Source organism: Citrus sinensis, chromosome 5 (assembly GCF_022201045.2).
Source record: "Citrus sinensis cultivar Valencia sweet orange chromosome 5, DVS_A1.0, whole genome shotgun sequence".
Taxonomy (NCBI): domain Eukaryota; kingdom Viridiplantae; phylum Streptophyta; class Magnoliopsida; order Sapindales; family Rutaceae; genus Citrus; species Citrus sinensis.
Genome location: NC_068560.1, coordinates 37,749,407 through 37,773,682, shown reverse-complemented (window position 1 = coordinate 37,773,682; position 24,276 = coordinate 37,749,407). Strand labels below are relative to the sequence as shown.

Genomic DNA, 24,276 nt, shown 5'->3' with positions numbered 1-24,276 from the left:
GGCCAACTGATCTGAGGGCACATGGCTGGCAATTTATTGGTAAAACAAAAGCGAACCACATCAATCTCTCTCACCTGTAAGAAAACAAAAAGAATTTTGTTTTTCTTGATTTTTCTTTTATATTAGAAAAATCTAAAACAAGAAAATGTTTAAAATCCCAGAGCAAGTTAAAAGGTGGAAGATTCTTTCATCCCCTACTGAAACTAATCATCATTTCAATTCATGTATGGGTGGCTAGCAGTACGCAAAAAAATCTGTCAACAGTGACTCCGAAAAGCAAAAAGATAAAAAGATGAAAAAAAAAACTAAGAATTTCATGATCTGCTTGACCTTACATTTCTTTTTTCCTTTTTCTTTACAATATTGTGACTTTCTAGTTAGAAGTTAGAAATCAGAACCGAAAGACCTCCATGCTTGCTACCTTAGCAGAGTTACAGACAGGACAAGAAACAAGAAAAGCTTCACATTGCTTGCACGAGCAGAGGTGCCTGCAGGGTAAAAGAAGAACACACGAGTTCCTCGAATTGCAGCGCTTACAAGCCAGCTTTCTTCTCTCTTCCTTCAGTTCTTGTTCTCTATTATTATCATCACATGAATCACAACAAACCGATTCTGCATCTTCAGCTCTGTTGCTGACCAAGACTATTCTTTCTTTGACTTGTTCAAGAGTGTTGCTTAGATCCATAACCATAGCTTCATTTGCTCTTGCCAATCTTTGCCATGACTCGCTCTCCATTTCTGCTTTTCTCAAACAAGCTTCCAGCTCCATTGCTCTCCTTGTTGCCTGTATCAAGTCCTCTTCTTTCTGCCTCATCAAATTCATCGCCTTTGATTCCACGCTCTTTAACACAGCCCCAAGTTGCTGCTTTCTTTGCTCTAGCAGAGCAGATCTTAATCTTTCACTCTATTCATACATTCCAAAAGAAATAAATAAATTGACAATCCTAAGACAAGAAATTGAAAAAAAGATAAATTTAAAGAGAACCCATGAAGATGTTTACCTGAATATGTAGGATGCATTCAAGTTCCTGCCTTTGAAGCTCAAGTTGGGTATGAAGAGATTGAGGTAGTGCAGCCATTGATGAGAAAATATTACCAGCACGAGTTGACGAAGAAGAAGAGGAAGCTTTACTGTTTGAATCAAAGACCAGGTTTTGATGAGGGTTTTGCTGGCTATGATCAGGATGTGCAAAAAGAAAATGGTGGTGATGACGAGTGTCCTGAAAACTGAAACGAAGATCAGCATTAATGGCTGCAGAAGAAACAGGAACGGGATTAATTACCGCCCAGTCCTGTTGCATTTGCAAGCCACACATAGGTAAATTACCCAAATTTTCAGGATACAACTGTGCTTGAACAGCCATATATGATGACTGCTGCCAGAAACTGAGAAAGAAACCTAAACAAACGCCAAAAACGTACGCTCTTTCTTGTATGTATTCTGATTCATATATTTAATGAAGAGCTATTAATAAGAAGAAAAAAGAAAAATCAAGAAACGAATATGAAATTGAAAATGGGTAGGTATATAGTTAGAGAGGTTCATTTTAACGTTATTGTTATATCAGAAGAGATGCATGACCCACTTTCTCTCTCTTTTAATTAAATTGGCGTAACCCTTCCACCATCCTCGTGGTTTTGGTTTCTGGTTTAGCTGAAACGGGACTGTAATGAAATAAAAAGAAAGAATCCCGTGGATGGTTATTTATATATTATACAATATTGGGAAACTGACAAAAGTTTCTTCATCTTTTTCCATTTTTTACGTGATTAATTTTAAACTCTTAAACTTTTTTTTAATGGACATAATTTGTTTCCAATGAGGTGATTAAGGAACTAAAAGTGCAAGAGAAAAATTTGCATGACAGGCAATTGATGTGGTGAGTCTGTCCAGTAATATTATTTGTTATGTAAAATTTTATATTTAGAAAATAGTAAAATTTATTGCAAATCCTACTACTGATTGTATGGTATAAGCATCATTGAACCGACTCATCAGCTCAACATGTATTAATGCAAGTTTCACTCAGAATGCAAAAACAAAAGGGAGAGAGCCTGGGAGTGCGTATCTCTTAATTTAATCTCTCTTTTCTTTCGTCAAATCCCAACGACAGCTAAGCTGCAAAACCAACAAAAGGGCATTTATGAAAGAGACATCAGGGTGGCGGTAAACGACGACGTACAAGCACGCAGATTTTGTGACAGCAAGTCACAGAACCATCGGCCCAGAAAAATTAAGGAGAGAGAAAATAATAATAATAATAATAATAATAAGAAAAAAAGAAAGAAATTTACTCAATTCAGACGCGAAAGAGTCAGACGTTGTAGGAGAAATTGTCAGTTTAGTCATTGGGAATGGCTGAAGAATAGCAATTTTTATTATCTACTTTTTCTATTTTTAAATTTTGAATGAATTCCACCAACTTTGAACACATTTTCAGTTCTATTTCTCGGTTTGTATTTATGTGGGCATCACGACGACAAAATTTCCAAGCTTAACAGTTAACACCACCCACCCATCAAAAGAAAAAAAAAAACAGTTGACGCTACCATTTATAATATAATATTAACGAATTACGTATGAGTCGGGGAGAGTTCTCATCTGTAGTCTCGACCGTCGGATTAGAGATCGATATAGTGATGGAGATTATAACCACGACTGGTCATCATCGAGAAGAAACGTGGGTCCTAATGTCACTTTTCTGGGTTCGAATACAGTGCAACCGTTGGATGTATTTAAATAAATAAAGTTTCTTAACATCCAACGACTGAATATAATTATAATACAGTAACACAATTACACCACAAATTCCTCCTGCTGAAGTATCGGTGATACTTGTTATTTAGCTTTTAGACTTTCAATCATAATGCCTAGTCTAGCATATATCCATTTTCATCTTTTCGGATTTGCCAACGAGACAGCGGCTTGCCACGTAACCGCTTCATGCAATGAGGCAAAAGCTTGATAACTTTTGCGGGCACTCGGCAGCTGGCACTTTGGCAACGGGAACTGCTTAACACCCAAAATCGAAAAAATAATTTCTGACAGCCTTTTAACCGAGTAATAGAGAGTGTTGTTTTAGTAGCAGATCTACTTTAATTATCTAAACAATGCGTAGGGGTTAGCTGTAGTGTGTTATAATTAACCATGGCCTGCACCGCCGGTTTAACCTAATGCAGCCACTGCGCGTTAGTAACTTATTTTTCCGTACGACAGAAGGAGATACCGACAACTTAGGCAGCTAAGACATGGGAGCTTGGTCAGATAATGGATAGAGAAATTTGGTCCTTAAAATTAATCCCCATTAAGGTGGGTGTTGGGTAAAAATATCTGATTTAGCTTAGCCCCGATCAATCTTGTAGCCGTATGGCATTAAGACAGCGGGACAGATATTTAAAACGCAGTAGCTTGGCTACCCACCAAGCATAATTCTGCCGCTTGAATGAAAAGGACATGCAGCAGAGTGAATCAGTGAAAAATTATTTTGATACTAAAAAAGCCTGAGTTTGACCTTACAGAGAGGGTCTGCTGTTTAAAGAGCTAAAAGTGGCAGCGGGTGAAAATCATGTGGTGAACAGCGTGAAAGGAAGATAAACTTACAACGAGAGTAATTGAGTGTCCAGTTGTTATCTCTTGCCCAAAAAATTATAAAAAAAAAAAAATCAAAGAACTAGCATGATTTTAGAATGGAATCTTTTCATGTCTATAAAAAATTAAACCAAATTTCACTAATTTAGGCCGCTACTTGCTACCAATTGGTGTATAATGTAATCACTAATCAATGTGGAAATTTTACATATGTATGAAGTACGATGCTTGACCATACGCTTGAATTGTCTTTATATGTAATCACGCCAGGAAATATGAAATACACTTGATTGTTTACTTTTATTTGAAAAAAAAAATAGCAATTTCTAGAGATTCAAAATCTTTGATTCCCAATGTTTCTTTCTCAACCACAGCCTCACTATGGACCCCATACACAATTACGTGCAAGTCACCATTTGATTTGGAAGGATAAACAGAAAACAACACGGCAAATTTGCCCAGATGGTTGGGGTTGTGAGGCCCAGAAACCTCTCTTTCACAAGGCAAAATATTAACAACTTTATTAACAGCACATTTAGACATACCTTGGAAATCTTGAAGGGCAAATTGAAGTAAGCATTTAATATACAAAAACAGTCACCAAGTGGATACAAAATGTCAATAAAACAAAAACATGGGAAAAGAAATCCATTTTCTTTCTCCCATCAACAGGATGATAATACCTTATTTTGTATTTTTCGCTCCAGTGACTGCTTATTAGTGGCATAATCCATTTCATTATATCTCAGTTTAACCACTACTTAAGAAAATTATCCGAATCTTACACCTTGATCCTAGATTATTACTCCTTGATCCTAGAGGAACCCACGCTGCTCTCCATTCGAGTGTACCAATCCCCAATTCGTGTATGCTCCACCATATCCCTACCAGACTTCAGGTGTCGAATTGGCCTCAGAACTCCAAACACAGCAAGATCGGCTAAATTTGGTTTTGAGCCACCTGTTAGATGAGATAGGGTAGATGTTAATTCATGAGCATCACATGTAATGTCTACCATGGAAAAGCACAAATTACAGTTGAACAGACCAAGATAATGCCGGCCATTCAAAGCATCCACCCATATTTCCGCAGCTTCATACAATGACACTCGTTCATCAGTGATATTGTGTCTCTTCTTCAGTTTCTTAGACACAAAATACATTGCAGCTGCTCCAGCATACTTCGCCACTAACTTCTCAGTGAAACTGAAGTTGCCTGCATTCATATGGGAAATTCAGAGAAACTTCAGTCTAGAATAAGCAAACAAGCAGAGAAGCAACCAACTGCTAACACATGAAAAAGCTAGAGTATTCTTCCACACTCAGTGCAAAAGCAGCCAGCTGTATCCACAGTTTGGATTATAAAATTTACCATTAAAAAATTCAATAGCCAATAAGTATCTTGGGCATCACTAGTAATGCAAAATAATCCAGTAAGAAGCTTTCCTCTCCACAGTAATAAGAAATGCTAAAAAACAAAAATTCTGTCATATATGTATTAAGAAGCAGTTAGACTAAAACATAAAAACATGATATCCTGAAAGACACTCAATTGCAGCTAATAAAATGCCTATATATTATTTGTGATCAAACTTGTCAAACAGTCTTTTCAAGATGGTGGAAAGCCAGCAATATCAGATAACTTTGGGGATGGCTTACATATTCAACTCTGTAGAAAATTCCTTTACCACCTTCCTAAAGCTAGAAAAGGTAATGTCATAAAACAAGTGATACAGTTTAACTGTTTCATTAATCTAACAATCTGAGCTTCCATTGCCAACTGAAATCCTAAGCCTGAATGTTGTTTATTTAGCCTAATGGCAACCAAATCCCCTCCCACCCATGTGAGCAGGGTTCAAACCCTAGACCTCTGTTTTCAGCCCAAGAGATTTTACCAACTCAACTAGTTGGCACCCACAAAAACCTTAATGTAGTTACAAAAAGAAATCCAGAATATTAGTTAATTTATTTACTTCCCTAATGCTGCTTCTATCAGTACATTTTTCCCTGCAACAAGGCCAACAAGAGAATATATCTGTGCATGGGCATGGCACTGGTCTTGACCAGGGACAGCCCAGGCGAGGCCCACAAGTAAAACCTCCATTGTTTTGGCCCACTGTAAGCATTAATCATATTTGTCAAAAGGGATAATCTCTAGTCCTGAATCACCAGTCCAGGCCCAAGTTCACTAAAGGATACTGTAAGTTACTTCAATGTATTACCTTGAGTGGTGATATAGTCAAATGACTCAAGTGCTTCAGAAGTGGTTCGATATATGTTCGGAGACAAAACATGCACCAAGTGATTATCCACCCACCTGCATCATTGGTAAAAGCATAATCGGTTTATTTATAATTGTCAACATTTTTGTAGGAAATAATGCGCACTCCTATCAGTCAGATACAGTGTCAAAAACAACAATTCAGCAAAGATAAGATGTAACATGGGTTAGTTTTAACCAATGTAATAGAATATTAATTATACTGGCAACATAAGATTTATACAGAAATTTGTTGGACCAAACAGGCGCAGCTGCATCAACAATCAACAATTGCACAGACGCATTCAGAAAGAATAGTCGCACGCGATAAGCTCAAAATAATTTGGCATGACTAAACGTTGAGCAAGAAATAACATAAATCTTACGCACGCCACTTCTTCTCCTCATCGCTTTGAGAGGAAGCATTGTCAAGATGAATCCTTTGGAACAGCTTATCCATTATATCTGGCATATGAAAGCATAAAACCTTAGCAGATATCATCACATTGACACAATCAAATTTCATGCTTTATTGTCATAAAGCAGGAAAAAAAAGGACTCCAGATAAAAGACATTAAAAATCAATCAATAACCTGAGGAATCCACCATCTGTTCACCATCAACCTTCAGTATGGGCACCTTCTTATAATCAGACCACTTAATCTCTTTTTTGCTGATAGGATTGACCTCCACAACTTTGTAAGGAATCCTATAATAATCCAAAAATGCTGACGGAAGAGAGGGGGAAAAGTGTCAATGATACAGAACGAAAGAAACCAATCAATACAAACGAACTTATTAATCAATTGTGTCTATCTAAAGTTTATAGGACTTAATACTCTGACTCACAGTCATTCTGAACCAAGCCTCAGTTTGGTAAAAAAGATTTTATGATCGATAGGAAAATACCTTTAGGAATTCATATTCTTATCAAAACAATAATACCAACCCGACCCAAAAGCATATTTTAAATGAAATAGTTAAATGCTTTTATGAAACAGAACCTTTAAAGTTAATCCAGAATGACAAAGACAAATTTTTGCAGTGATAGTAAAAAGGAGTACAATATAAATCATTTAACTAAGAAATTGAATTGCGAGAAGTCATTTTCCAAGCAATTTCGGATCAAGAACACGTTTTTTTCTTAACAAAATGAAATAGTACAAAAAGGAAAGATGATAAAAATAAACTAAGAGACCTTTAACTTTGTTGCAGAAAGGACAAGCTTCATACTGATAGAGAACGACGTCGCTAAACTTCTCAGACCGAGGCTGCTCCTTAGCCTGAGGCTTAGCGTCTTGAGCTAGTGAAGGGGCAGCCGCAGAGAACCCCGCAACTCCGCCAGCAAAAGACGGACCAAGCCGATCGACGATCTTTTGCGCGAAACCTTGAGATTGACAAGATGAGAATGTGCTGAAGAGAGCCGCCGGTTGAGCCAGCTGATAATGACGATGTTGAGTGGCTGCTGAGGTGGCGCCGCTAGAAACGGTTCGGCTAAGGGTGGCGAGTCGGTTAAGTCTCCTCATCGTTGCCAAAATTGTGATTGCAGTACTCGCTTTTCGCTTAATTTCGCAGCAATAAGCAAAATGCGCGTGTTGAGTGAGTTAAGGGTTTATAATTGACCAAAGCTCGGGGTTTTGACTAGGGATAACTTTAATTTTCTGATTTAGATCAGATCGTAATTTATTAAACAGTATTTTAAAAAAAATTAAAAGTTAATTTTAATAGTTGATAAATGGTCATTTAACCAACCATTTCTTAACTCTTTCTTTGACTCAGTTATCGACACCTGGTTTTTTAATATTTTATTTTACTATATTCAACTCTACATATTTCTCTATACGTATAGTACGAAACTATCCGTATAGTACGAATGTACAAAAATGACTATAACCAAGTTTCTGTTATTAAAAGTTAATTTTAATAGTTGATAAACAGGTAGTTAACCAACCCTTTTTTTGACTCAGTTCCCGTGGCCTTTTAATATTTTATTTTACTATGTTCAACTCTATGTATTCCTCTGTCTGTGTAGTAAGACTATTCAAATGTACAAAAATGACTATAACAAAGTTTCTGTTATTCGTATTAAATTAAAATAGGTAATTATTTATTCTGAGAATTATTTTAATACATAAGAATATACAATTATTTTCATTAATTAAGAAATAAAAATCATTAACTTTAAAAATATTATAAATTTAATATTTAAAATATTTAATTATTGTATGCAGACAATAAAAATATTTTTATATACATATTTATAAATGTTTAAATAAATTTTATTTAACGTTATATTCAATTCAGTTATTTACATTCTTAATAGCTTACTAGTAAAATTTACTAAACACACAAAATTACTTTTAAAACTCACAATATTTTTATAAATAAATTTTATTAAACTTTTAACTTATTCTTTTCACAACTAATTATTTCTACATGATATCTAACAGTAATTATTTTAAAAATTATTAAATTATCAAATTGACCCTTATTAAATTAAACTGCCACTAGCTATGACAATCAAAATTATAGGGGTATGTTGTTGTTAATGTGTGTGATTAACAAGCATATATGAAAGAAAATAGCTGATTAACGTTGATGCGTTACCATTATAAATAAATAATTTTATTTTTTAATAAAATTTATGGTTAAATTATTATAAGAATTCAAATAATTAAAATATATATGACACACACATATGTATATATAATAATTGGTGACTACAAAAATTAATTTATAATTTAGTAATTTATTTTTTTATTTGATTATGGATAAATTTAGTTTAATGGAATATTCATGGGGAAATATGTAAAACTGTACATATTAGAGATAAACTTAATTCGTGTATTATTTTAATTGTAGGATAGTGTCATTTTATCAAAAGTGATTTTTAACCCAACAATTGAACTATTAAATAACCATACTTAAAAATTGCATCTAAATTGAATTTTTTGTTTATGTCAACTTCAAAAATAAGAATGCACAAAAAAAGGAAAAAAAGAAAAAAGAAAATATAGAAGTACTATATTTGAAAATGAGTTTGTTTGAAACTAAGATACGAAACTTTTATTTTTATTTAAAAACTATTTTTGAAACATAAATTAAATACGTTTTTATTTTCTTTATTTTAGAAGCAAGTGGGCCTCATAGTTTTATTTAAAAAAAGAAATAGTTGAAACCTTTAATTAAACATGTTTTCTTATTGAGATTTTTTTTTTCTTAAAGGAAGTCGACGTATCCTTATTCGATGCTGATTAGAATTTGCGTAAGATGCGGACCGACATAAAAAGTCGGTTAAGACCTCGGCTTCCACTCTATAAATAGACGTCCAACGCGTGAAATAAATCGAAAGCCTTTTTTCTCAATTGTCTCGGTCGCCGCCTCTAGGGTTTCGTTCTTGCAAGCAAGGAAAGAAATTAAACGCAGGGTAAAATAATTAATAAAGCTTGAAGCTTTCTAGTATAAATTTGTTAGGATGTCAAGGTGCTTTCCTTTCCGGCCTACGCTGTGTGCGAGGAACGGTGCTAGTGGTGGTGAGGCCTTGATCGAAACGATTAAGGTTCGATGAGCAATCTTGGTTTCTTGCGTTTATTGCTCAACTGCTGCTTATCTTGTGAATTGTGTACATCTCCTATAATTTGTTTATATGCCCATTTTATTTGTTAATTAGATTATTAACGAAGAAACAATTTAGACGGGGTTAGGGTTTTGGATCTGACGAATGAATCCATAGTTTGTGGGTAATTGATTCGATCGGATCAATCTTTTCTTTCTAATGTGTTAATTTAATTTGACATGTAGTGACGAATTAATTTGTAAGTAAAAAGTTGTTGCTTTCTACTCTTTGGTTCATACATGTTATTTAAGTTTTTTTTCATGTTTTTTCCTGCTGGATTATTGAAGAGTCTTGTTAAAATAATCAGCTGTTCTCAGATTTAATGGGCACTATTATTTAATTGAAAGTCCTAATATTATTTGGTAGTTTTATATCACTGTATACAAATTGAGTGTCATGATAAATGACTAATACTTTCTTGATAATAAGCTTATGTTTTTCTTAATTGTCTATTTGTAACTGGATACTGAGATGATGATGAAAGATTGGGTTTAGATTATGCTTACCATTGGTAACTAGTATGGCTAGCAAACTTTAATTTTGGTGAAAGTAATATAGAAAAAAGCGAGCAAGGTTTATTAGACCCTTTGGTTTTCTCCTTGTATTTTGACACTTTGGCAACTGGCCTTGATTTACTTTGAAGATTGCCCACTTTGTTAGTCTTGTCTTTCCATGCTTCTTCTCTTCCCTAGAACTCTATTCTAAAATGGTTATTCTGGTGCAATAAAGCTCCATTGTGAAAAGGATAAGTCCAAAACAGAATTACTTAAAGAAAAGAAGAGGAAGGAGAAAAGGAAAGAGGGGAAAGGAAAGGTGGTAAAACACTGTGGTTTTAGTGACGGAAATGTGAAAAAGATCAATAATGAGAAGAAGTTTTACCAAGAAGAGAAAAGTAGATCTTTAATCGGAGAGAACCCCTCAAAGAGATGTGAAGATGAGGAAGCTGAACGTGTAGAGAAGAGTAGTTTGACAGATGAGCTTGATGAGCCTGTGTGCTACTTGTCTGATGGCACACAGAGCAGCAACAAGAGGAAAAGGCAAGCCTCACCATCTTCCACACCATCAATCACAATTCACAGTGAGTTACTCATTTCTCAGTGTAGATTAGAAGGTCTTACATTGTCTAGCAGGTGTTTGTATATTAACTGCAAAATGTTATATGATCACAATAGAAAATATCCTCCGGATTCGGCTACCATCTCTAAAGTATAGAAAAACTGATTCCTCTCTCCGCGAGGGACAAGCTGTTGGAACACTGTTAGATTCTTCTGTTCAGAAAGCACCAGATAAACAACAATGCCTTACTAGGAGCAAGGTTGATGAAGCCAGTCCTATTGCTCAATTTGATGCAAGTGCCTGCAATGGAACCACATTCTATGAGAAGAAAGTGCCCAGTCCAGAATCATTATATAAGTCCTTGATAGAGGACTGGGTTCCACCTCCATTACAAGCTGAGCTAAATGATAGCGATGATGAAGATTGGCTTTTTGGTAGAAAGCAGCAATCACAAGGGTTGAAAAGATTAAAGAGTAGCAATGATGAGCCTTGCCAGCCAAATTCTTCTTTGTGGCCTTGTGCTCATTTCTTGTCGGAAGCAGGCATATATGCGTTGCCTTATTCAATACCGTTTTAGTGAAAATTTAGACCTGGGTTAGTATCCGGGACATTTTTGTAGAAGTAGGATTGTATTAACATTCGAGGATTGTATTAACATTCGAGGAATCCTTCAAAATTGGCTTCTGGGCCATACACTTTGTACATATTTTATATATGATTAATGCGGAGATCAAAAGCAAATTTCTTTTTCCATCTTAAATTTTCACTGCTTCTGTCTACATTTCTTAATGACCGTTGATTCTTCGTATTGCTGAGAATTACTGGTTATCTACTCGACTGAAAAGGAATTGCCTAGCTACAAATAGTGCACTAGAGGTAGATTGAGGAAAAATAAACAGTGAAAAATAAATGATTGAGGAAAAATAAACAGTGAAAAATAAATGTTCAGTCTTGCTCTTCTTTTAAGTAATCTTTCAGCTTACGATGCTGTGTCCGTTCTGTACCAATAAGTGATGTAGGCTTCTCTCCTGTACCGGAAAATGATTTAGTGTAAATACTACTAGGAGACGTGGCTTCAAGGTCTATATCCAAAATTGGGAAATCCAAATGGGGTTTGCTACTAAATTTCTGACAGTCATCGTCCTCCTGGAACTGGATGCCTGATCCTAGTATATCATCAGCATGGCGGTCGACCCAGTCTGTTGCATGAGTTGCTCCTCTTAGTAGTTTGAGAACCTGGAGTGCCAGCATTAGAAGTCTTGTTAGCTAAGCCTTTGATGCCACTTCAAACGAAACAGAATTTTAATTGCAAGATAACATAATAACAATACCTGGCCCATATTGGGACGAAGTTGAGGGGACTGGTTGATGCAGAGGTTTGCTGCAAGAAGCATTCTTTGCATTTGAGCATTGTCGTACTCATTACTTAACTTTGGATCCAGTAATGTTTCTGTATCCCCATTCTTTAATATCGGTTTTGCCTGGATTATATCATAATTTGCTTAGGTAGTGAAGGAGACTTAAACAACAGTAGAGTTCCTGGCCAAACTATAATATCAAATAAGATGGGAACTCAAATTAGGATAAAGATTCTCACCCACTTGACAAGACTCTCTGGTCCTTTCAGATTTTTGAAACCAATTGGTCTTCTTCCTGATAACAGTTCGAGAAGAACCACCCCAAAGGAGTAAACGTCAATTTTGTCGCTGACCTTCCCGTGCATGAGATATTCTGGAGCGATATATCCGAAGGTCCCTACCACATCTTCACGAATCATGTGAGTAGAATCTGTTGGCCCCCATATAGCAAGCCCAAAATCTGATAACTGCAATAAAGGACTGCCACCATGAACCCCAAGGAAATTGAGAATCACTGATTGTAATTTTAAACTATATTCTTGTGTTATTTGACATTGGTGAAGCAATTGTGTTTTTGCCGTTCATCCTTTTTGGAAGCGAAGGGTCAATTATTCTTCTTGAAATTGCATATAAAAAGCTCTCTTTTCAACTCACATTTTCTTAATATTGGATGCAAAATGAAAAATCCGAAATCAAGTAGCCAGCATTTTTGTCGGCTATAATACCTGTGGCTGAAAGTCAGAGGAGAGAAGAATGTTTGAAGATTTTACATCCCTGTGAATAACAGGCCGTGAACATTCACTGTGAAGGTAATTAAGAGCCTCAGCAATTGCAACAGCCACTTCGAACCTCACCCCCCATGGCAACACAGATTGCTCACCAGCACCTGTTTCACATCCAAAAAACACCACTAATATTAAAAATTACATTGCGGCCACTTGTATGCAGAAGCAAACATCGTAAGACTTTGAATCCTTAAAAGTTGTGCAATTTTACCATGAAGGCTTTCCTCCAAACTCCCTTTGGGCAAGAAGTCAGAGACCAGAATAAGATAATTATCTTCAATGCACACACCATTTAGAGTTGTTATGCTTTTTTGCTCTAGAGAAGATGTTATATCAACTTCCGAGGAGAAGTCATTCCAGGCTTCCTTGTAAGATCTCAGAACCTTCACCGCTGCTTGCTTGCCATCTGATAGACATCCTTTGTACACATTGCTGCAACCTCCCTCTCCAATTAAGTTATCTAATCATAGTAAAGAAGAAAAAAGAGGTTGAGAGATTATTGCCTTTATGCCTTGTAAAGTATAAAGTTGTATTCCCCAACAAATCGAACAAATAATTGAACCTGAAGAGAATTGAGAAGTTGCTTGTTTAAGCTCCTCATAGCTGAATTGCCTGCACCTAGACGAGACTAATTTCAAGAAAAGCTCTGTTGATGGTGTTAAAGTATTCTCATCATATTTACCCTCGGAACAAGGAATGTCCATTTGAAAAGGATTTTCTGTTTTTGGAGAAAACGAATTGATCTGGGAGTGTGGAGTTGGTGATGTAGATTGATTGAGCAATGTTTTATCTTCACAATCTCTTAAAGAATCTGAGGTCTCAGGAGCTGATATTCGAAGAAGTGGCCAGCCATAATCAACAGTTGAAGTATATTCTTCATTTTGATCAATTGAAATGCCTTCCCTAACCGTACAAGCTTCTTCCGAAGCGCATGGATTTCTGTATTTTTCCTCATTGATTGAGTTCCTGCCGCCATCTGTTGAAGCATCTTCAGTACTGTGAATTATTTGCCGAGTGCTAAATTCATTGTCTCTTTCAAGAGAACTGTCGGTACTATCGGTTTTAGTACAATCGAATTCAATCTTATTTCCTTGACTGGCAATAGAGCTGCTTCTACTATGTAAGCCTATAGCCCATTCAACTACGGACATATTTCTTTCCGGGAGTCTACTCAAAACTTGACGATTCTGATTACTCCTTCGAAGAAGAGGCCATCCAAGACTTGATTCAGGCAGCTCTCTTTGGATTTGAGAAATTGATCTCAACGAAATTGTCTCCTGGCGATCACTGGTAAGATTGGAATTTTGATCATTCAAGTCCTCACCATCAGCTTTCAATGCATCTTCAGAGGTCACAGGTGAATTGGATTTAATAATCCTGACTTCATTTCCTGAACTAGCACTTTTCTTTTTGATGTAAAACTCAGGCTTTGAAAGCAGCCTGAAACCTGCAAAACTGAAATATTATAGAAACTTCTCATAATGAACTGAAATTTAAAGAACATTATTAAATAGCAACGATTAATACCTCGTAGTTGCAAAACTGAACGTGTTGTTGAGATTATCCTTCCCTTTTGGATGACCGAAAAGGCACTGGTTTCCGGAAAATGATCAGCACAACATTTGGCAAATGAATCCCAGCTCCTAAAACATGTTTCCGTGCTAAATTAGAGATAAATATCCGAAAATAAATTTCTTGAAAAAGCTGAAGACTCCATGGCAACTTACTCAAAAGAGTTTTCCTGGTTTGTTTCTACAATCATTGTCGTGGCTGCACAATATTTCGCACTCTCTTCAAAACCTTGCTGATTAAACTTCCTTGTGAAACTCAACCTTTAAGACCAATCTGATGTTCAAATATTATAACTTGAATTTCATTTATAACCAAAAAAAAAGAAAAATAAATTACAAGAAGCTAACAAAAACAAACCTTTTTCACTACATAAAGCTTCTGCAATATTTTGAATTGTTTTCCCAATTCTCTTCCGAAGAAAGACCTGAAAAGATATATAGTCAATCAGAAGGCAGAACAACTACTACAAAGCCCGCCCCCCCCCTCCCCCCCCCCCCTACCCCCCCCCCCCACCCCCCCCCCAAAAACAAAAAAAGAAAAAGAAAAAGCACCTGAGCTTGGACAAGCATGTAAGGTGACGAAATGGTTTCCAAAGCTGGCGAATTTTACGAGTTCCCTGTTTTAATACTTTGCAGCATCTTTGGCTATTACTATTTCCTGAAGCAATTGCTTGTTTTTTATGCTCTTCTTTAGTGATATTCCCTTCTTAATCATTACTTTAGTTCTCTTAAAACCAAGAAACCTGGTTTCAAGTTTTCTCACACTTGCCAATAGTTTATGGGTATATCAGTCAAATTAAATGTGCTCACAAGTTTTCTAAATGATTTCTCATGTATTTAACCTTCTTTTTTCTAAGCAGAAAAACTACAAGTGGTGTGGAAGAGACTAGATCGAAAATATAAACAAATATTCACAAGAAAAGTCCCAGTCGGTTCATTGATTCCCCTTCCCCCTCCCCCTCCCCCACAACAAAAAAAGAATAAAATAATGATAATAAAGAACGTCGAGATCAAATATGAAGAAATTCGATCATTCAAAAAAGAACAAAAGGATTTTAATATACAAAGATAAGAAGAGACGACAGGAATCTTCGTATTTATTGAATGTTTGACCGTTGTAAACTACTTGCTTATCAAAAACACAACAACAACCTCACCTGACGTAAGCAATTAGCCGCGGCCGCCTGTGCTATTGGTGCACCTAATGTGACAGTGAAGATTAATAATAAAACGTGGTTAACGTGTACTTATTGGCGGTAAATTTTAGATTACTCTTGTTGAATTGATTATTTTTATAAAAAAATTTAAATAATTCTTTTTATTTTTTAATATTTTAAATTATTCTTTTTTTAAAAAAAAAGTAAATTGATGAATTTTTTGTTTTCGTCTTCTAAAAGAAAATACAAGATCAATAAAAGTTTTGAAAAATAAGCGTGAATAATTAAAAATAATTAATTTATAAAAAAAAAAGTAATTGGAACGGCTTGTTTAATTTTAGTTTGAAAGTCAAAGTTCCATTGGGTGCACGGCTTCGTAAGGTAAGAAAAATCAAGTTTCTTTCTCAAAAGCCGAAACCAACAAACGCACAGTCACCGCACACGCCGATTTCTCTTTGTTTTAAGAAAATTCCAAAATTGAAAAATCTCGCAGGCAAATTACCCAGATTTTTGGTTAAAAAATTTGATCTCTCCAATATCCACTAGTAGAGTTAAGCATGCACGATCAATGCCATAGTTGAATATGCAAAACTTCATTGACAATGATCTGTCAATAAATCATTCCATTCGATCTGCCACTCAAGCAAAAATAAAGAGAGAGGATCATTTTGCTGTCCTTACTCATTCGACAAACTTGACTTGCAGCGGTAATTTCGTATCATTCATCATCTCTCATTTCTTCTCTCTCTCTCTCTCTCTTTTTTTTTTCCCCCTCGTATTACAATATGCACAGTAGCCGGACACAAGTGTATGCTCAGCATCAGGACACAAGTGCCATGATTATAATCCATAGGTTAACAACTTAACACCTAAAAAAAATTTTTTTTTTATTACACTTAAAGTTACAGAAACCTGTGAAGGTGACAGCGACAATAAAACCCTTAAACAGAAGAAATCAATTTTCTTTTCATTTGTGACATGAAAATAATGAATCTAAGACTTTGACACTTGGGGGGGGGTCTGTATTTACTTTTCCGAGAAGTTTTCTGTATCGAGCTCAAAAAAGTCACACATTGATGGGATCATATTTCTCACCCATTACAGTAGCCGGACACAAGTGTATGCTCAGCATCAGGACACAAGTGCCATGATTATAATCCATAGGTTAACAACTTAACACCTAAAAAAAATTTTTTTTTTATTACACTTAAAGTTACAGAAACCTGTGAAGGTGACAGCGACAATAAAACCCTTAAACAGAAGAAATCAATTTTCTTTTCATTTGTGACATGAAAATAATGAATCTAAGACTTTGACACTTGGGGGGGGGGGGGGGGGGGGGGGTTTTGTATTTACTTTTCCGAGAAGTTTTCTGTATCGAGCTCAAAAAAGTCACACATTGATGGGATCATATTTCTCACCCATTGCACCACCTTTCTTTTTCTGGAATTCAATGTACCGTTTCGTGCTCGCAAAGAAAGCATTATCAGCAGGATCTAGGGTTGTGGACTCACTCTGCATCTCACTAGTGATTAACTCAATGAGGCTTTGTATTGCTGAAGCTGTGATCTGTGTGTTTCCTTTCTCAAAAAAATAGAGGTACCTGAAACATAGCAGCGAAATTATCTAAGTTTCCAAGCGAAAAACACAAGTCATTTGGCTAGAAGACCAGTACTCTCTCCCGCTCTATCAAGCAAAAACAAAATCATTTGGCTTAAACCCAGTGAAATGGATGGAATGACAAGGTTAACTGACCCCCGAGGGGTAGACCAAAGAGTTGCCACCCCATTAAAAATGAAAATCCAGATGGCATAAGGCTAAAGTCTGAGAGGGAAAGAATTGATTTGGTAAATCTCAGGGTCACTAACTTGTTAAGTATTTCAACAAAGAGAACTACAGGCCCGCTGCTACCCCGTGCAACATTGGCCATTTGTTGAGCAGCATTCGCAATCCTCAAGGCACGCTTTAGGCATAGGAGGACCCTACAATCATGGAAATACTAAGAATCATATAGTTAAAAAGGAAGATATGGTTACTATGCCTAGATATACAATTCCATCCCCATAAGAAACTGACCATTAAAATATGATAATGACACAGCTCAGTATACAAATATGCATGTAAATTTGATGCATGAATTTGAACCAGAGTTAATATCCTTTGATGTTAGGTTTGAGGCTATGCACCTTTCTCCGTCCTTAATACCATCTTGATCATCAACCCAAAAGAGATGTGAGCATGCATAAACTGCTCGGCACTGATCGGGTTTCTTTAAAAGCCTTGCAGAATACTGACCCAAAGCAAAATTGTTAAAAAGATTTTGGGATACCAACCAAGCACAATAATTAGATGAAATCCATGCATTATTACCCCAGTGGCCTTGTGTGTCAAAGTATCCCTATTCTCAATACCAAATACACTTATCCTCTGTAGAGTTCCAATTATCAGATGTATTGCTGTCACCTGGGCTTTGGAGTCCTAAAAGCAAGGACATATAAATGTTAAAAAAGCAAATTGAAGAGTGCCAAGCGGACATCATCATAATGATGGCAACAACTAAGTAAATTATTCATGAAAAGTTACCGCAATTTCTTCTTCATATAACATAAATGCTTGAGTGAAAAATTCATAGGCAACAGGCTCGAGATCACAGTCATTAGCAGCCTGATTGCCAACAAACCAAAATTATTAGAGGTTAAAGGCAGGAATGAGTTCTGTAGGATATAGTTTTAAAATAAATTATGTGCTAAAACTTTTAGTAACTAAAAGATCCATTATAAGAAAAACTAATGCTTCAAAATGAGATTAGCCAAAACTTACCTCAGCACATTGCAGGTATAATCTCAATGCCATTTCAGGTGATGGAACATATAAAAGAGTTTCAATAGTCTGGAAGCAGATAGCATAAGCACAGATATGATTAATTAAAAAAAAATCAGATAAGAGATATATTATCTGAATAAGGAAACAAGCTTACGGTAGTATAAAACACTTTTCTCATGAGTGCTGCCACAAGAACAATCCAAAGTTGGAAATAATCACATTCAGGCAACAGGAAAAGGAATCCCAAACCAGCTCTAGGTTGTAATGGTAAGTCCAAATGACACAAGATTTACGTCGTTAAGAAAAACAATAGTGTGGCAACGAAAGAAAACGTCTAACTTAACAGATTGTGACATAATTGCTTAGATGATAATTAACCTAAGGACATCAAGATTGTGAAACCTCTTCTTAGAAGAAACTATACAATTTATTAAACAGTAACCTGATTCAAGAGCTGAAATATTTTCTTCGGTGTTGCAGGTTCTTCTTCTCCAGCTACATCTCCATCCTGATTCTGCAATTGCCTAACCAACTGCAAGATAGAAACCACAGTAGAGTTCCTTCACGTGTCATTCTAAAAGACCATGATTGAGAAGTCCTGTGCATTCTTAAATACAAGAGGTAACTTCTGCAGTATGTTTAAGTGCATCAAACATCCATGAAGAAAATGAAGTAGTGCTGCTAAGTTGAGAATTTCAAATAATACAAACTACCATCTAAAATTATTGTCCTTTTAAGTTCACACTTGATATAATAATTTAATATCATGGAGGTAAAATAAACTCATAGCAAACTACGTTCTGATCCCTCAACCCCAGATGCACTGTCTCATGTTTTTATACAACTGAATGTACCATATTCAAGTACTGTAGAGATGAATGCACTGATATAATAAAGAGACAAGCTGAAAATAAAAGAAACTTACCCTGAGAGCAGAAAAGACAAGAGGAGGAACGGTAAACAGTAGCCGTTTCGGTCCTCCGGTCATAATATGCTTCCTTACAGTACATATTATCTGAATTTTAGAAAATCATATAAGAGAATTATGTAAGCATCTAACAGGAAATAACCAAGATATAACAGAGAAAGCTATAACCAAGCATAGGAGAGAGTTGCTAAACAGATCCAAATGTTTCCAGGAGAAAGGATAATAGTGAGACTAGCAATAGAAGACATTTGAAATGTGACAATGTTATACTCACCTTCAACATTTCCTCCGAGTCATCATTGTAAAGCATGTGTATGAGACGAGCAACAGAATTTTGTTCCTCCTTGAAATCCTCCTCGTCAAGCTATTGGCAGATATACAATGCCAGGCCACCAACAAGATATACAACAAAAAGGGGGTCACTACCCATTAATATAAATTAAGCAAAATAGATAAATCCTAAGACCAAGATATAACATAATAATAAATGAAGAATGAACAGCAGATTAAGGGTCAATCTAAATTCAAACACAAGTTTACAAGAGAATTCCGACGGAAATGAAACTTTTGATATATACCTCATCCTGAGCAGCTCCATCCAAATCTTTGATGAGCCCTTTTATTAGTTCAAACAACACCTCAACCTACAATGAGCACATTAAGCACATTTTTAAGAGGAAAATTTGATATCACCAGAGAAAATAGGGAACTATACCTTTTCTGCAGTTGATATGCAAGTGCTGTTTTTCATTATACTTTGAATAATAACCATTGCCATCACTTTATTTGTTCCATCATCAAGGTGATCCATAACTCTGGGATAATTAGAAAGTGTCAAGGCAGTGAGAATATCATTGTATTTATCCAATGGAGCACTTAAAAGTGCAACAACTTGTTTGGTTGCCCTACTGTCTTCAAGCTTTGGCGCACTAGATAGCTTCTTAACACATGCACCCTGTAAGATTATTTATCACAACAAAGAACCATCAAGCCCTCTACAGCATTGTCCAGTGCTATCAACATGCAAATAGGAGTGAAAAAAAGACACAATGAAGCAGGCCCAGCACGTCAAACTGAAAAGAAAAAAACATGGGCACTTCAACACATACCACTTAAAGGAAACATACCAGCACTTGATCGACATAATCCAGCCGATCAGGATGAACTCGGAGTGTAAACGTAAGAAGAGAGACATACAAAGATATAGCTCCAACAATAGGCATGTCAACCTGTGCATCTATCACCTGCAATTGAGAAATTGCTGATAAAATTGTGTAAAACAACTCCAGACTAGAGTTGAGCAACTAACACTAATTCTTCCCACCTAATTCCACATCCTTCCTCAGAGAAAACAGAGAAAGATGAAAAAAGGGGAAAAATTTAGGTATCGTCATTTAATTCACACTCATTTCTCACATATGATAACTCTTTCTAGAAACTGAACCTTTAGTAATTTTTTATACTCATCATGTCATCATCCACTGGGATCTTGCACAAAAAAGTATGGAAAATACTCCTTTAGATCTCACTTTTCATGTTTCTCTTGGCTTAATACCAAGGTCCTTTTAAGTTTCACTTCTACAATTATGTATGTTTTCAAGAATTGCAAATATTACAAAGTACATTTGCAGCCTCATGGCAGCAGCCATGTTACCTTCCCAATGGCATTGCTCAGTTTAGCGAAAGCTTCGACTTGAAGAAATTCAGGTAGTACCTGGATAAAGGGTGAAAACATAAAACCATAATCAACCAAGTGTAACAGAACAACATGCAAAAATAGAATATGGATAACTCACATCTGCACTCGAAACAGCATAATTTGACAACCTATCCATTAGTCGAGATAGCACTGTCTTGATGTCAACTGTTGGCTGAGAATAAAAGATTATGCATTAAGGAAAATAGTAACAGCATATCTCCCAAATTCAGAAAGAAAGAAAATTGCATTTGACATTTGACATTTGAATTGAACAAAATTTTATCATAAAATTTTTAATCAGAGTTGTATCTCCGTCATTCAAGGCTGAAGCAAGAAATCAGAACACTTAAACAACCTTGTAGGCCTTATATGTAATGTTATAAGGACCATGTAGTTTGATAATTTTTCTCAATTCCAGAATCACCTTTGTATTTCCTGGGGGATCAGAAACTGAAATATGTATTAATAACGGAGATCTAGAACAGAGAGTGGACCAGCTGTCCGCTGAAAAAACAAAAAACTAAGACTATTTGTGCTATAAAAAAGTTTACCCAATCACCCTATAAAAAATTATAACTCCCTATCTCAAAACCCCATCCCAATTTAGATGGGGGGTGGGCGGGGGGGGGTGGGGGGGTGTGAAGAATCTTGAAACTCCTTAGACACTGAATATAGAAAGATCAGAAGCTCAGCAGTTTGATTATCTGAAGAGGAAATAGTCTCCAGTTTAACCCATGAAACAAACCTGAAGCTGGGGGCAGGCGCCCAATAGTGTCTCAAGGGTTTGCAAGTGATACTCATCTGGAAAGACCTGAATAATGCAATCCATCAGATAATATTGGGCAAGTTCATCTTTACAGTTTACAACCTGCACAAGCCAATTTGGATTCATCTTAGAAAGATAATCAAGATATTAAGATATTCTCTAGATCAGAACACAAGTTTTGAAAAAAGCATCATATCATTTGACCTGCTCTAACACTCTAGGAAGAACATTTTCTTTGTACATCTCAAGGTCAACGCCTTCAATCTGACTGAGAACATGAAGGTTTTTTCCTACCTGGTAAAAGAATTCCAGAAAATAGAAGTGAGACTTCTCCGAGGAAACATTGTATATGCATGTTCTGTTTCATACTTTCATCTAGCAATAAATTTCAGGTTTTGACATTACAAGATCACGAAGCTCATTCCTCTCCTTTTCCCGCTTCTCTCTTACGCGACCAGGTCCCTGCAGACCAGAAAGCCCAATTGAAGGCCTCAACTCAGGATCACCAAAGAGAATGAATGATTCACTAGCACCATAACACCTGCATGACCAAAAAATCATGCTCTGATGATTCATTTCTACTTTTATGGCATGCAAGTACTCTGGTGCCATGCATGTACAAACACAATAAGAGTTAGCAGAAGGACAAGAAACCTGATGTTGCATTCGAACCCAAAGCTTATTCATCTCAGTAAAATTCTGCAGCACAAATTCTACAGCGTCCATCACAGTCTCAGCATCTCTGCAACAATGGAGTTAAATGCAAAAGGTAAAGCAGTCAAATTAATCAAATTACCAAACTCTAAATTTTTTAACAATAAAGAAGATATTAAACCAGATTATCTGCTTACCTTTCATACTCAGAACCAATATCAGGCAACTTATCTCTGCTGACTTGAGCAAGGTAACTTCTTAAGAATAATCCACGTATCGGATGCTGAACACCGCGACACATTTCAACAAGATCTTTAAGAACTTCCTTTGCAGGAGCCTCTTTAGATTTAATGTAAACAGAACCTACTGTGCATAGCAGATACCTGGTAGTAAATTAACAACATCAATTTCAATCTAAGAAAATTAAAATGTGGCTTACATAAGAAGACCTAATTGTCACTTACAATCTAGGCAAAATATTGCCAGCGTGTTGAACAAGCTCATAAAGATCAATGATTGACACACCGTGCCTGCTTTCGTCTTTGAAAAACATCTCTAGTTTCCTTAATTCATCAAAAGCTCGCATGTCTCCAGAAAGGAAAAAAAAATTACTAAATAAATGAAAAGAAAAGAAAACATATGAAAGAAGGACAAATAAGGAAAGCTACAGAGTTCGTAGTATTTGTGCGGGGAGAGTTTGGAAGTTCGAAGCTCGGAGAGCATCTGAGCCGAGTATTTAAGAGCTTCCCTCAAATTGTTGGAGTCCTGAGATTGTAAATTTAGAGTTTAGATCGAGGGTTAATAGAAAGCTAGGGCTTGTTGGAATTAGAATTTGAGAAGGTACCAGAGCGCGATGCATGTAAAAGGCATTGTGTTGGACGCCGGCGATCCCTTCCGCCAGCCATTTCTCTTCGTCTTCGTCTCCGCTTAACATCATATTGCTCTCTAATTTGATTCGATTGGAGCCTCGACTTGATGGAGGAGGAAATTAGATTAACAAGGGAGCCTGAGTTATTTGAGAAGGAACGCACTGTTTACTTAGTCGTGCGAAAGTTGCGTCACTTATATTCGTTTTCTTATGTTTACTGTAACATACATAGAGAAGCCTTCGATCGATGGCATAATTAATACATTTGATTGAGTTCCAGAGTCACAAGTGTTGGACCTTTTTTTTTTTTCGGCTTTGGAGTTTTAGCCTAATCCGGAGCCAGACCCTTTTTTCCCACCTCAATTGAATTTAACAGCTGAATTAATAGCCACTCGGCCTTTTTCCGGATGGGCAGGGCTGCTGCCCTCCGAATTCGAACTCCAAAAATGTTTTGTGAGGGTAATTTATTCTTTAATTATAATATGTAATTAAGTAAAAATAGTCTTCTTCTTTATTAAATGTGAGCTAAATATTTCTCAAATATTAGTGAGGGTTAAAAATTTAGATAATATTTTATAAATATTAATGTAAATTAGTCTCAGTAATAGTCTGATTTATAAATATCAATTATACTCTTATGTAATATGAGTTGTAATATAAATAATAATCTTATGTAATAAGAAAACAACTAAATTAATTAGCATTACCATGTACCTGAGACCCCTCCATTTTCGATCAAAATAAGACCAAAAAATAAATAAATACTTAATAGCTTTTGCCAGTAGTAAAACACCGTCAATTCAAGATCCAAAAGATAAATAATAAATTTTACCCATCATAAAACACAATCTTTCGATGAATAACCTAATCTTCGAACATCTTCCAAATAATTTACTAATTGTTTACAAGTTTCTGGTTATATACCATCCATCAATTTTACTTGCAAACTAAAAAATCTTTCTAGTTTTATACAATCATCATGCATATTTAGAGTGCGTTTGAGATTGACAACTATAATTTAAAAATTATGTTGATATGATTTTTCACTTATATAATAAAAAATTTATTATATCTTTAATAATTTTATCTAAACTATTATTTAAATTTTATATTTACAACATATTACTAACTTTTATTTTTACAACAC

The 24,276-nt window shown here is 35.7% G+C and overlaps 5 protein-coding genes across 8 annotated transcripts; 1 reads left to right on the top strand and 4 right to left on the bottom strand.

Moving 5' to 3' along the window:
* Positions 1-291: 291 nt before the first annotated feature.
* LOC102614239 (probable BOI-related E3 ubiquitin-protein ligase 2) lies at positions 292-1,672 on the bottom strand. Its single transcript, XM_006473631.4, has 2 exons — positions 1,002-1,672; positions 292-904 (listed from the first exon to the last, which is right to left on the bottom strand). Exons 1-2 carry the CDS (start codon positions 1,362-1,364, stop codon positions 392-394), a joined length of 876 nt encoding a protein of 291 aa, XP_006473694.2. The 5' UTR covers positions 1,365-1,672; the 3' UTR covers positions 292-391.
* A 2,411-nt stretch (positions 1,673-4,083) lies between these two features.
* Positions 4,084-7,476, bottom strand: LOC102613842 (uncharacterized). 2 transcript variants are annotated; one of them, XM_006473630.4, is made up of 6 exons: positions 7,047-7,461; positions 6,442-6,576; positions 6,235-6,313; positions 5,811-5,905; positions 4,637-4,804; positions 4,084-4,549 (listed from the first exon to the last, which is right to left on the bottom strand). In XM_006473630.4, the coding sequence occupies exons 1-6, from the start codon at positions 7,372-7,374 to the stop codon at positions 4,392-4,394; spliced, it is 963 nt and encodes a 320-aa protein (XP_006473693.2). In that variant the 5' UTR covers positions 7,375-7,461; the 3' UTR covers positions 4,084-4,391. The 2 variants fall into 2 exon arrangements, with proteins under 2 accessions (XP_006473693.2, XP_024952708.2); XM_025096940.2 differs by lacking the exons at positions 4,084-4,549; positions 4,637-4,804 and adding an exon at positions 5,141-5,704 and having other exon boundaries at positions 6,239-6,313; positions 7,047-7,476.
* Positions 7,477-9,188: 1,712 nt separating this feature from the next.
* LOC102613253 (uncharacterized) lies at positions 9,189-11,280 on the top strand. The gene is made up of 3 exons (XM_006473628.4): positions 9,189-9,407; positions 10,194-10,542; positions 10,637-11,280. The coding sequence occupies exons 1-3, from the start codon at positions 9,324-9,326 to the stop codon at positions 11,095-11,097; spliced, it is 894 nt and encodes a 297-aa protein (XP_006473691.2). The 5' UTR covers positions 9,189-9,323; the 3' UTR covers positions 11,098-11,280.
* A 93-nt stretch (positions 11,281-11,373) lies between these two features.
* Positions 11,374-15,207, bottom strand: LOC102613543 (probable receptor-like serine/threonine-protein kinase At5g57670). 2 transcript variants are annotated; one of them, XM_025097128.2, is made up of 10 exons: positions 14,787-15,207; positions 14,593-14,659; positions 14,391-14,508; positions 14,191-14,306; positions 13,226-14,110; positions 12,875-13,123; positions 12,604-12,764; positions 12,118-12,345; positions 11,852-12,001; positions 11,374-11,756 (listed from the first exon to the last, which is right to left on the bottom strand). In XM_025097128.2, exons 3-10 carry the CDS (start codon positions 14,423-14,425, stop codon positions 11,466-11,468), a joined length of 2,115 nt encoding a protein of 704 aa, XP_024952896.2. In that variant the 5' UTR covers positions 14,426-14,508; positions 14,593-14,659; positions 14,787-15,207; the 3' UTR covers positions 11,374-11,465. The 2 variants fall into 2 exon arrangements, with proteins under 2 accessions (XP_024952896.2, XP_006473692.2); XM_006473629.4 differs by having other exon boundaries at positions 14,391-14,495.
* A 1,021-nt stretch (positions 15,208-16,228) lies between these two features.
* On the bottom strand, positions 16,229-23,427 carry LOC102612955 (vacuolar protein sorting-associated protein 35B). 2 transcript variants are annotated; one of them, XM_052440745.1, is made up of 22 exons: positions 23,106-23,427; positions 22,930-23,026; positions 22,726-22,849; positions 22,459-22,644; positions 22,262-22,349; positions 22,013-22,069; positions 21,812-21,901; positions 21,587-21,709; positions 20,939-21,013; positions 20,797-20,856; positions 20,270-20,386; positions 19,858-20,097; positions 19,721-19,786; positions 19,417-19,506; positions 19,140-19,229; positions 18,657-18,746; positions 18,212-18,280; positions 17,975-18,055; positions 17,762-17,869; positions 17,578-17,681; positions 17,260-17,373; positions 16,229-16,994 (listed from the first exon to the last, which is right to left on the bottom strand). In XM_052440745.1, exons 1-22 carry the CDS (start codon positions 23,196-23,198, stop codon positions 16,784-16,786), a joined length of 2,373 nt encoding a protein of 790 aa, XP_052296705.1. In that variant the 5' UTR covers positions 23,199-23,427; the 3' UTR covers positions 16,229-16,783. The 2 variants fall into 2 exon arrangements, with proteins under 2 accessions (XP_052296705.1, XP_052296706.1); XM_052440746.1 differs by lacking the exons at positions 22,262-22,349; positions 22,459-22,644; positions 22,726-22,849; positions 22,930-23,026; positions 23,106-23,427 and having other exon boundaries at positions 21,812-21,897; positions 22,008-22,086.
* Positions 23,428-24,276: the final 849 nt, after the last annotated feature.

What these genes read in the sequence shown, in the direction of transcription:
- LOC102614239 (XM_006473631.4), bottom strand. Translation starts at nt 1,364, where the DNA reads ATGGCTGTTCAAGCACAGTTGTATCCTGAAAATTTGGGTAATTTACCT. An exon ending in AATGCATCCTACATATTCAG is followed by an intron (nt 905 to 1,001) that starts GTAAACATCTTC and finishes ATGTATGAATAG; the next exon opens with AGTGAAAGATTAAGATCTGC.
- LOC102613842 (XM_006473630.4), bottom strand. Translation starts at nt 7,374, where the DNA reads ATGAGGAGACTTAACCGACTCGCCACCCTTAGCCGAACCGTTTCTAGC. An exon ending in TGACTATATCACCACTCAAG is followed by an intron (nt 4,805 to 5,810) that starts GTAATACATTGA and finishes ATATGAATGCAG; the next exon opens with GCAACTTCAGTTTCACTGAG. An exon ending in GAATGGCCGGCATTATCTTG is followed by an intron (nt 4,550 to 4,636) that starts GTCTGTTCAACT and finishes CTCATCTAACAG; the next exon opens with GTGGCTCAAAACCAAATTTA.
- LOC102613253 (XM_006473628.4), top strand. Translation starts at nt 9,324, where the DNA reads ATGTCAAGGTGCTTTCCTTTCCGGCCTACGCTGTGTGCGAGGAACGGT. An exon ending in CCTTGATCGAAACGATTAAG is followed by an intron (nt 9,408 to 10,193) that starts GTTCGATGAGCA and finishes GGTGCAATAAAG; the next exon opens with CTCCATTGTGAAAAGGATAA. An exon ending in ACCATCAATCACAATTCACA is followed by an intron (nt 10,543 to 10,636) that starts GTGAGTTACTCA and finishes TGATCACAATAG; the next exon opens with AAAATATCCTCCGGATTCGG.
- LOC102613543 (XM_025097128.2), bottom strand. Translation starts at nt 14,425, where the DNA reads ATGATTGTAGAAACAAACCAGGAAAACTCTTTTGA. An exon ending in CCTCTGACTTTCAGCCACAG is followed by an intron (nt 12,346 to 12,603) that starts GTATTATAGCCG and finishes CCTTTATTGCAG; the next exon opens with TTATCAGATTTTGGGCTTGC. An exon ending in TTCGTCCCAATATGGGCCAG is followed by an intron (nt 11,757 to 11,851) that starts GTATTGTTATTA and finishes CTGGCACTCCAG; the next exon opens with GTTCTCAAACTACTAAGAGG.
- LOC102612955 (XM_052440745.1), bottom strand. Translation starts at nt 23,198, where the DNA reads ATGATGTTAAGCGGAGACGAAGACGAAGAGAAATGGCTGGCGGAAGGG. An exon ending in ATTATGTCGATCAAGTGCTG is followed by an intron (nt 20,098 to 20,269) that starts GTATGTTTCCTT and finishes ATAATCTTACAG; the next exon opens with GGTGCATGTGTTAAGAAGCT. An exon ending in ATGGAGCTGCTCAGGATGAG is followed by an intron (nt 19,507 to 19,720) that starts GTATATATCAAA and finishes ATCTGCCAATAG; the next exon opens with CTTGACGAGGAGGATTTCAA.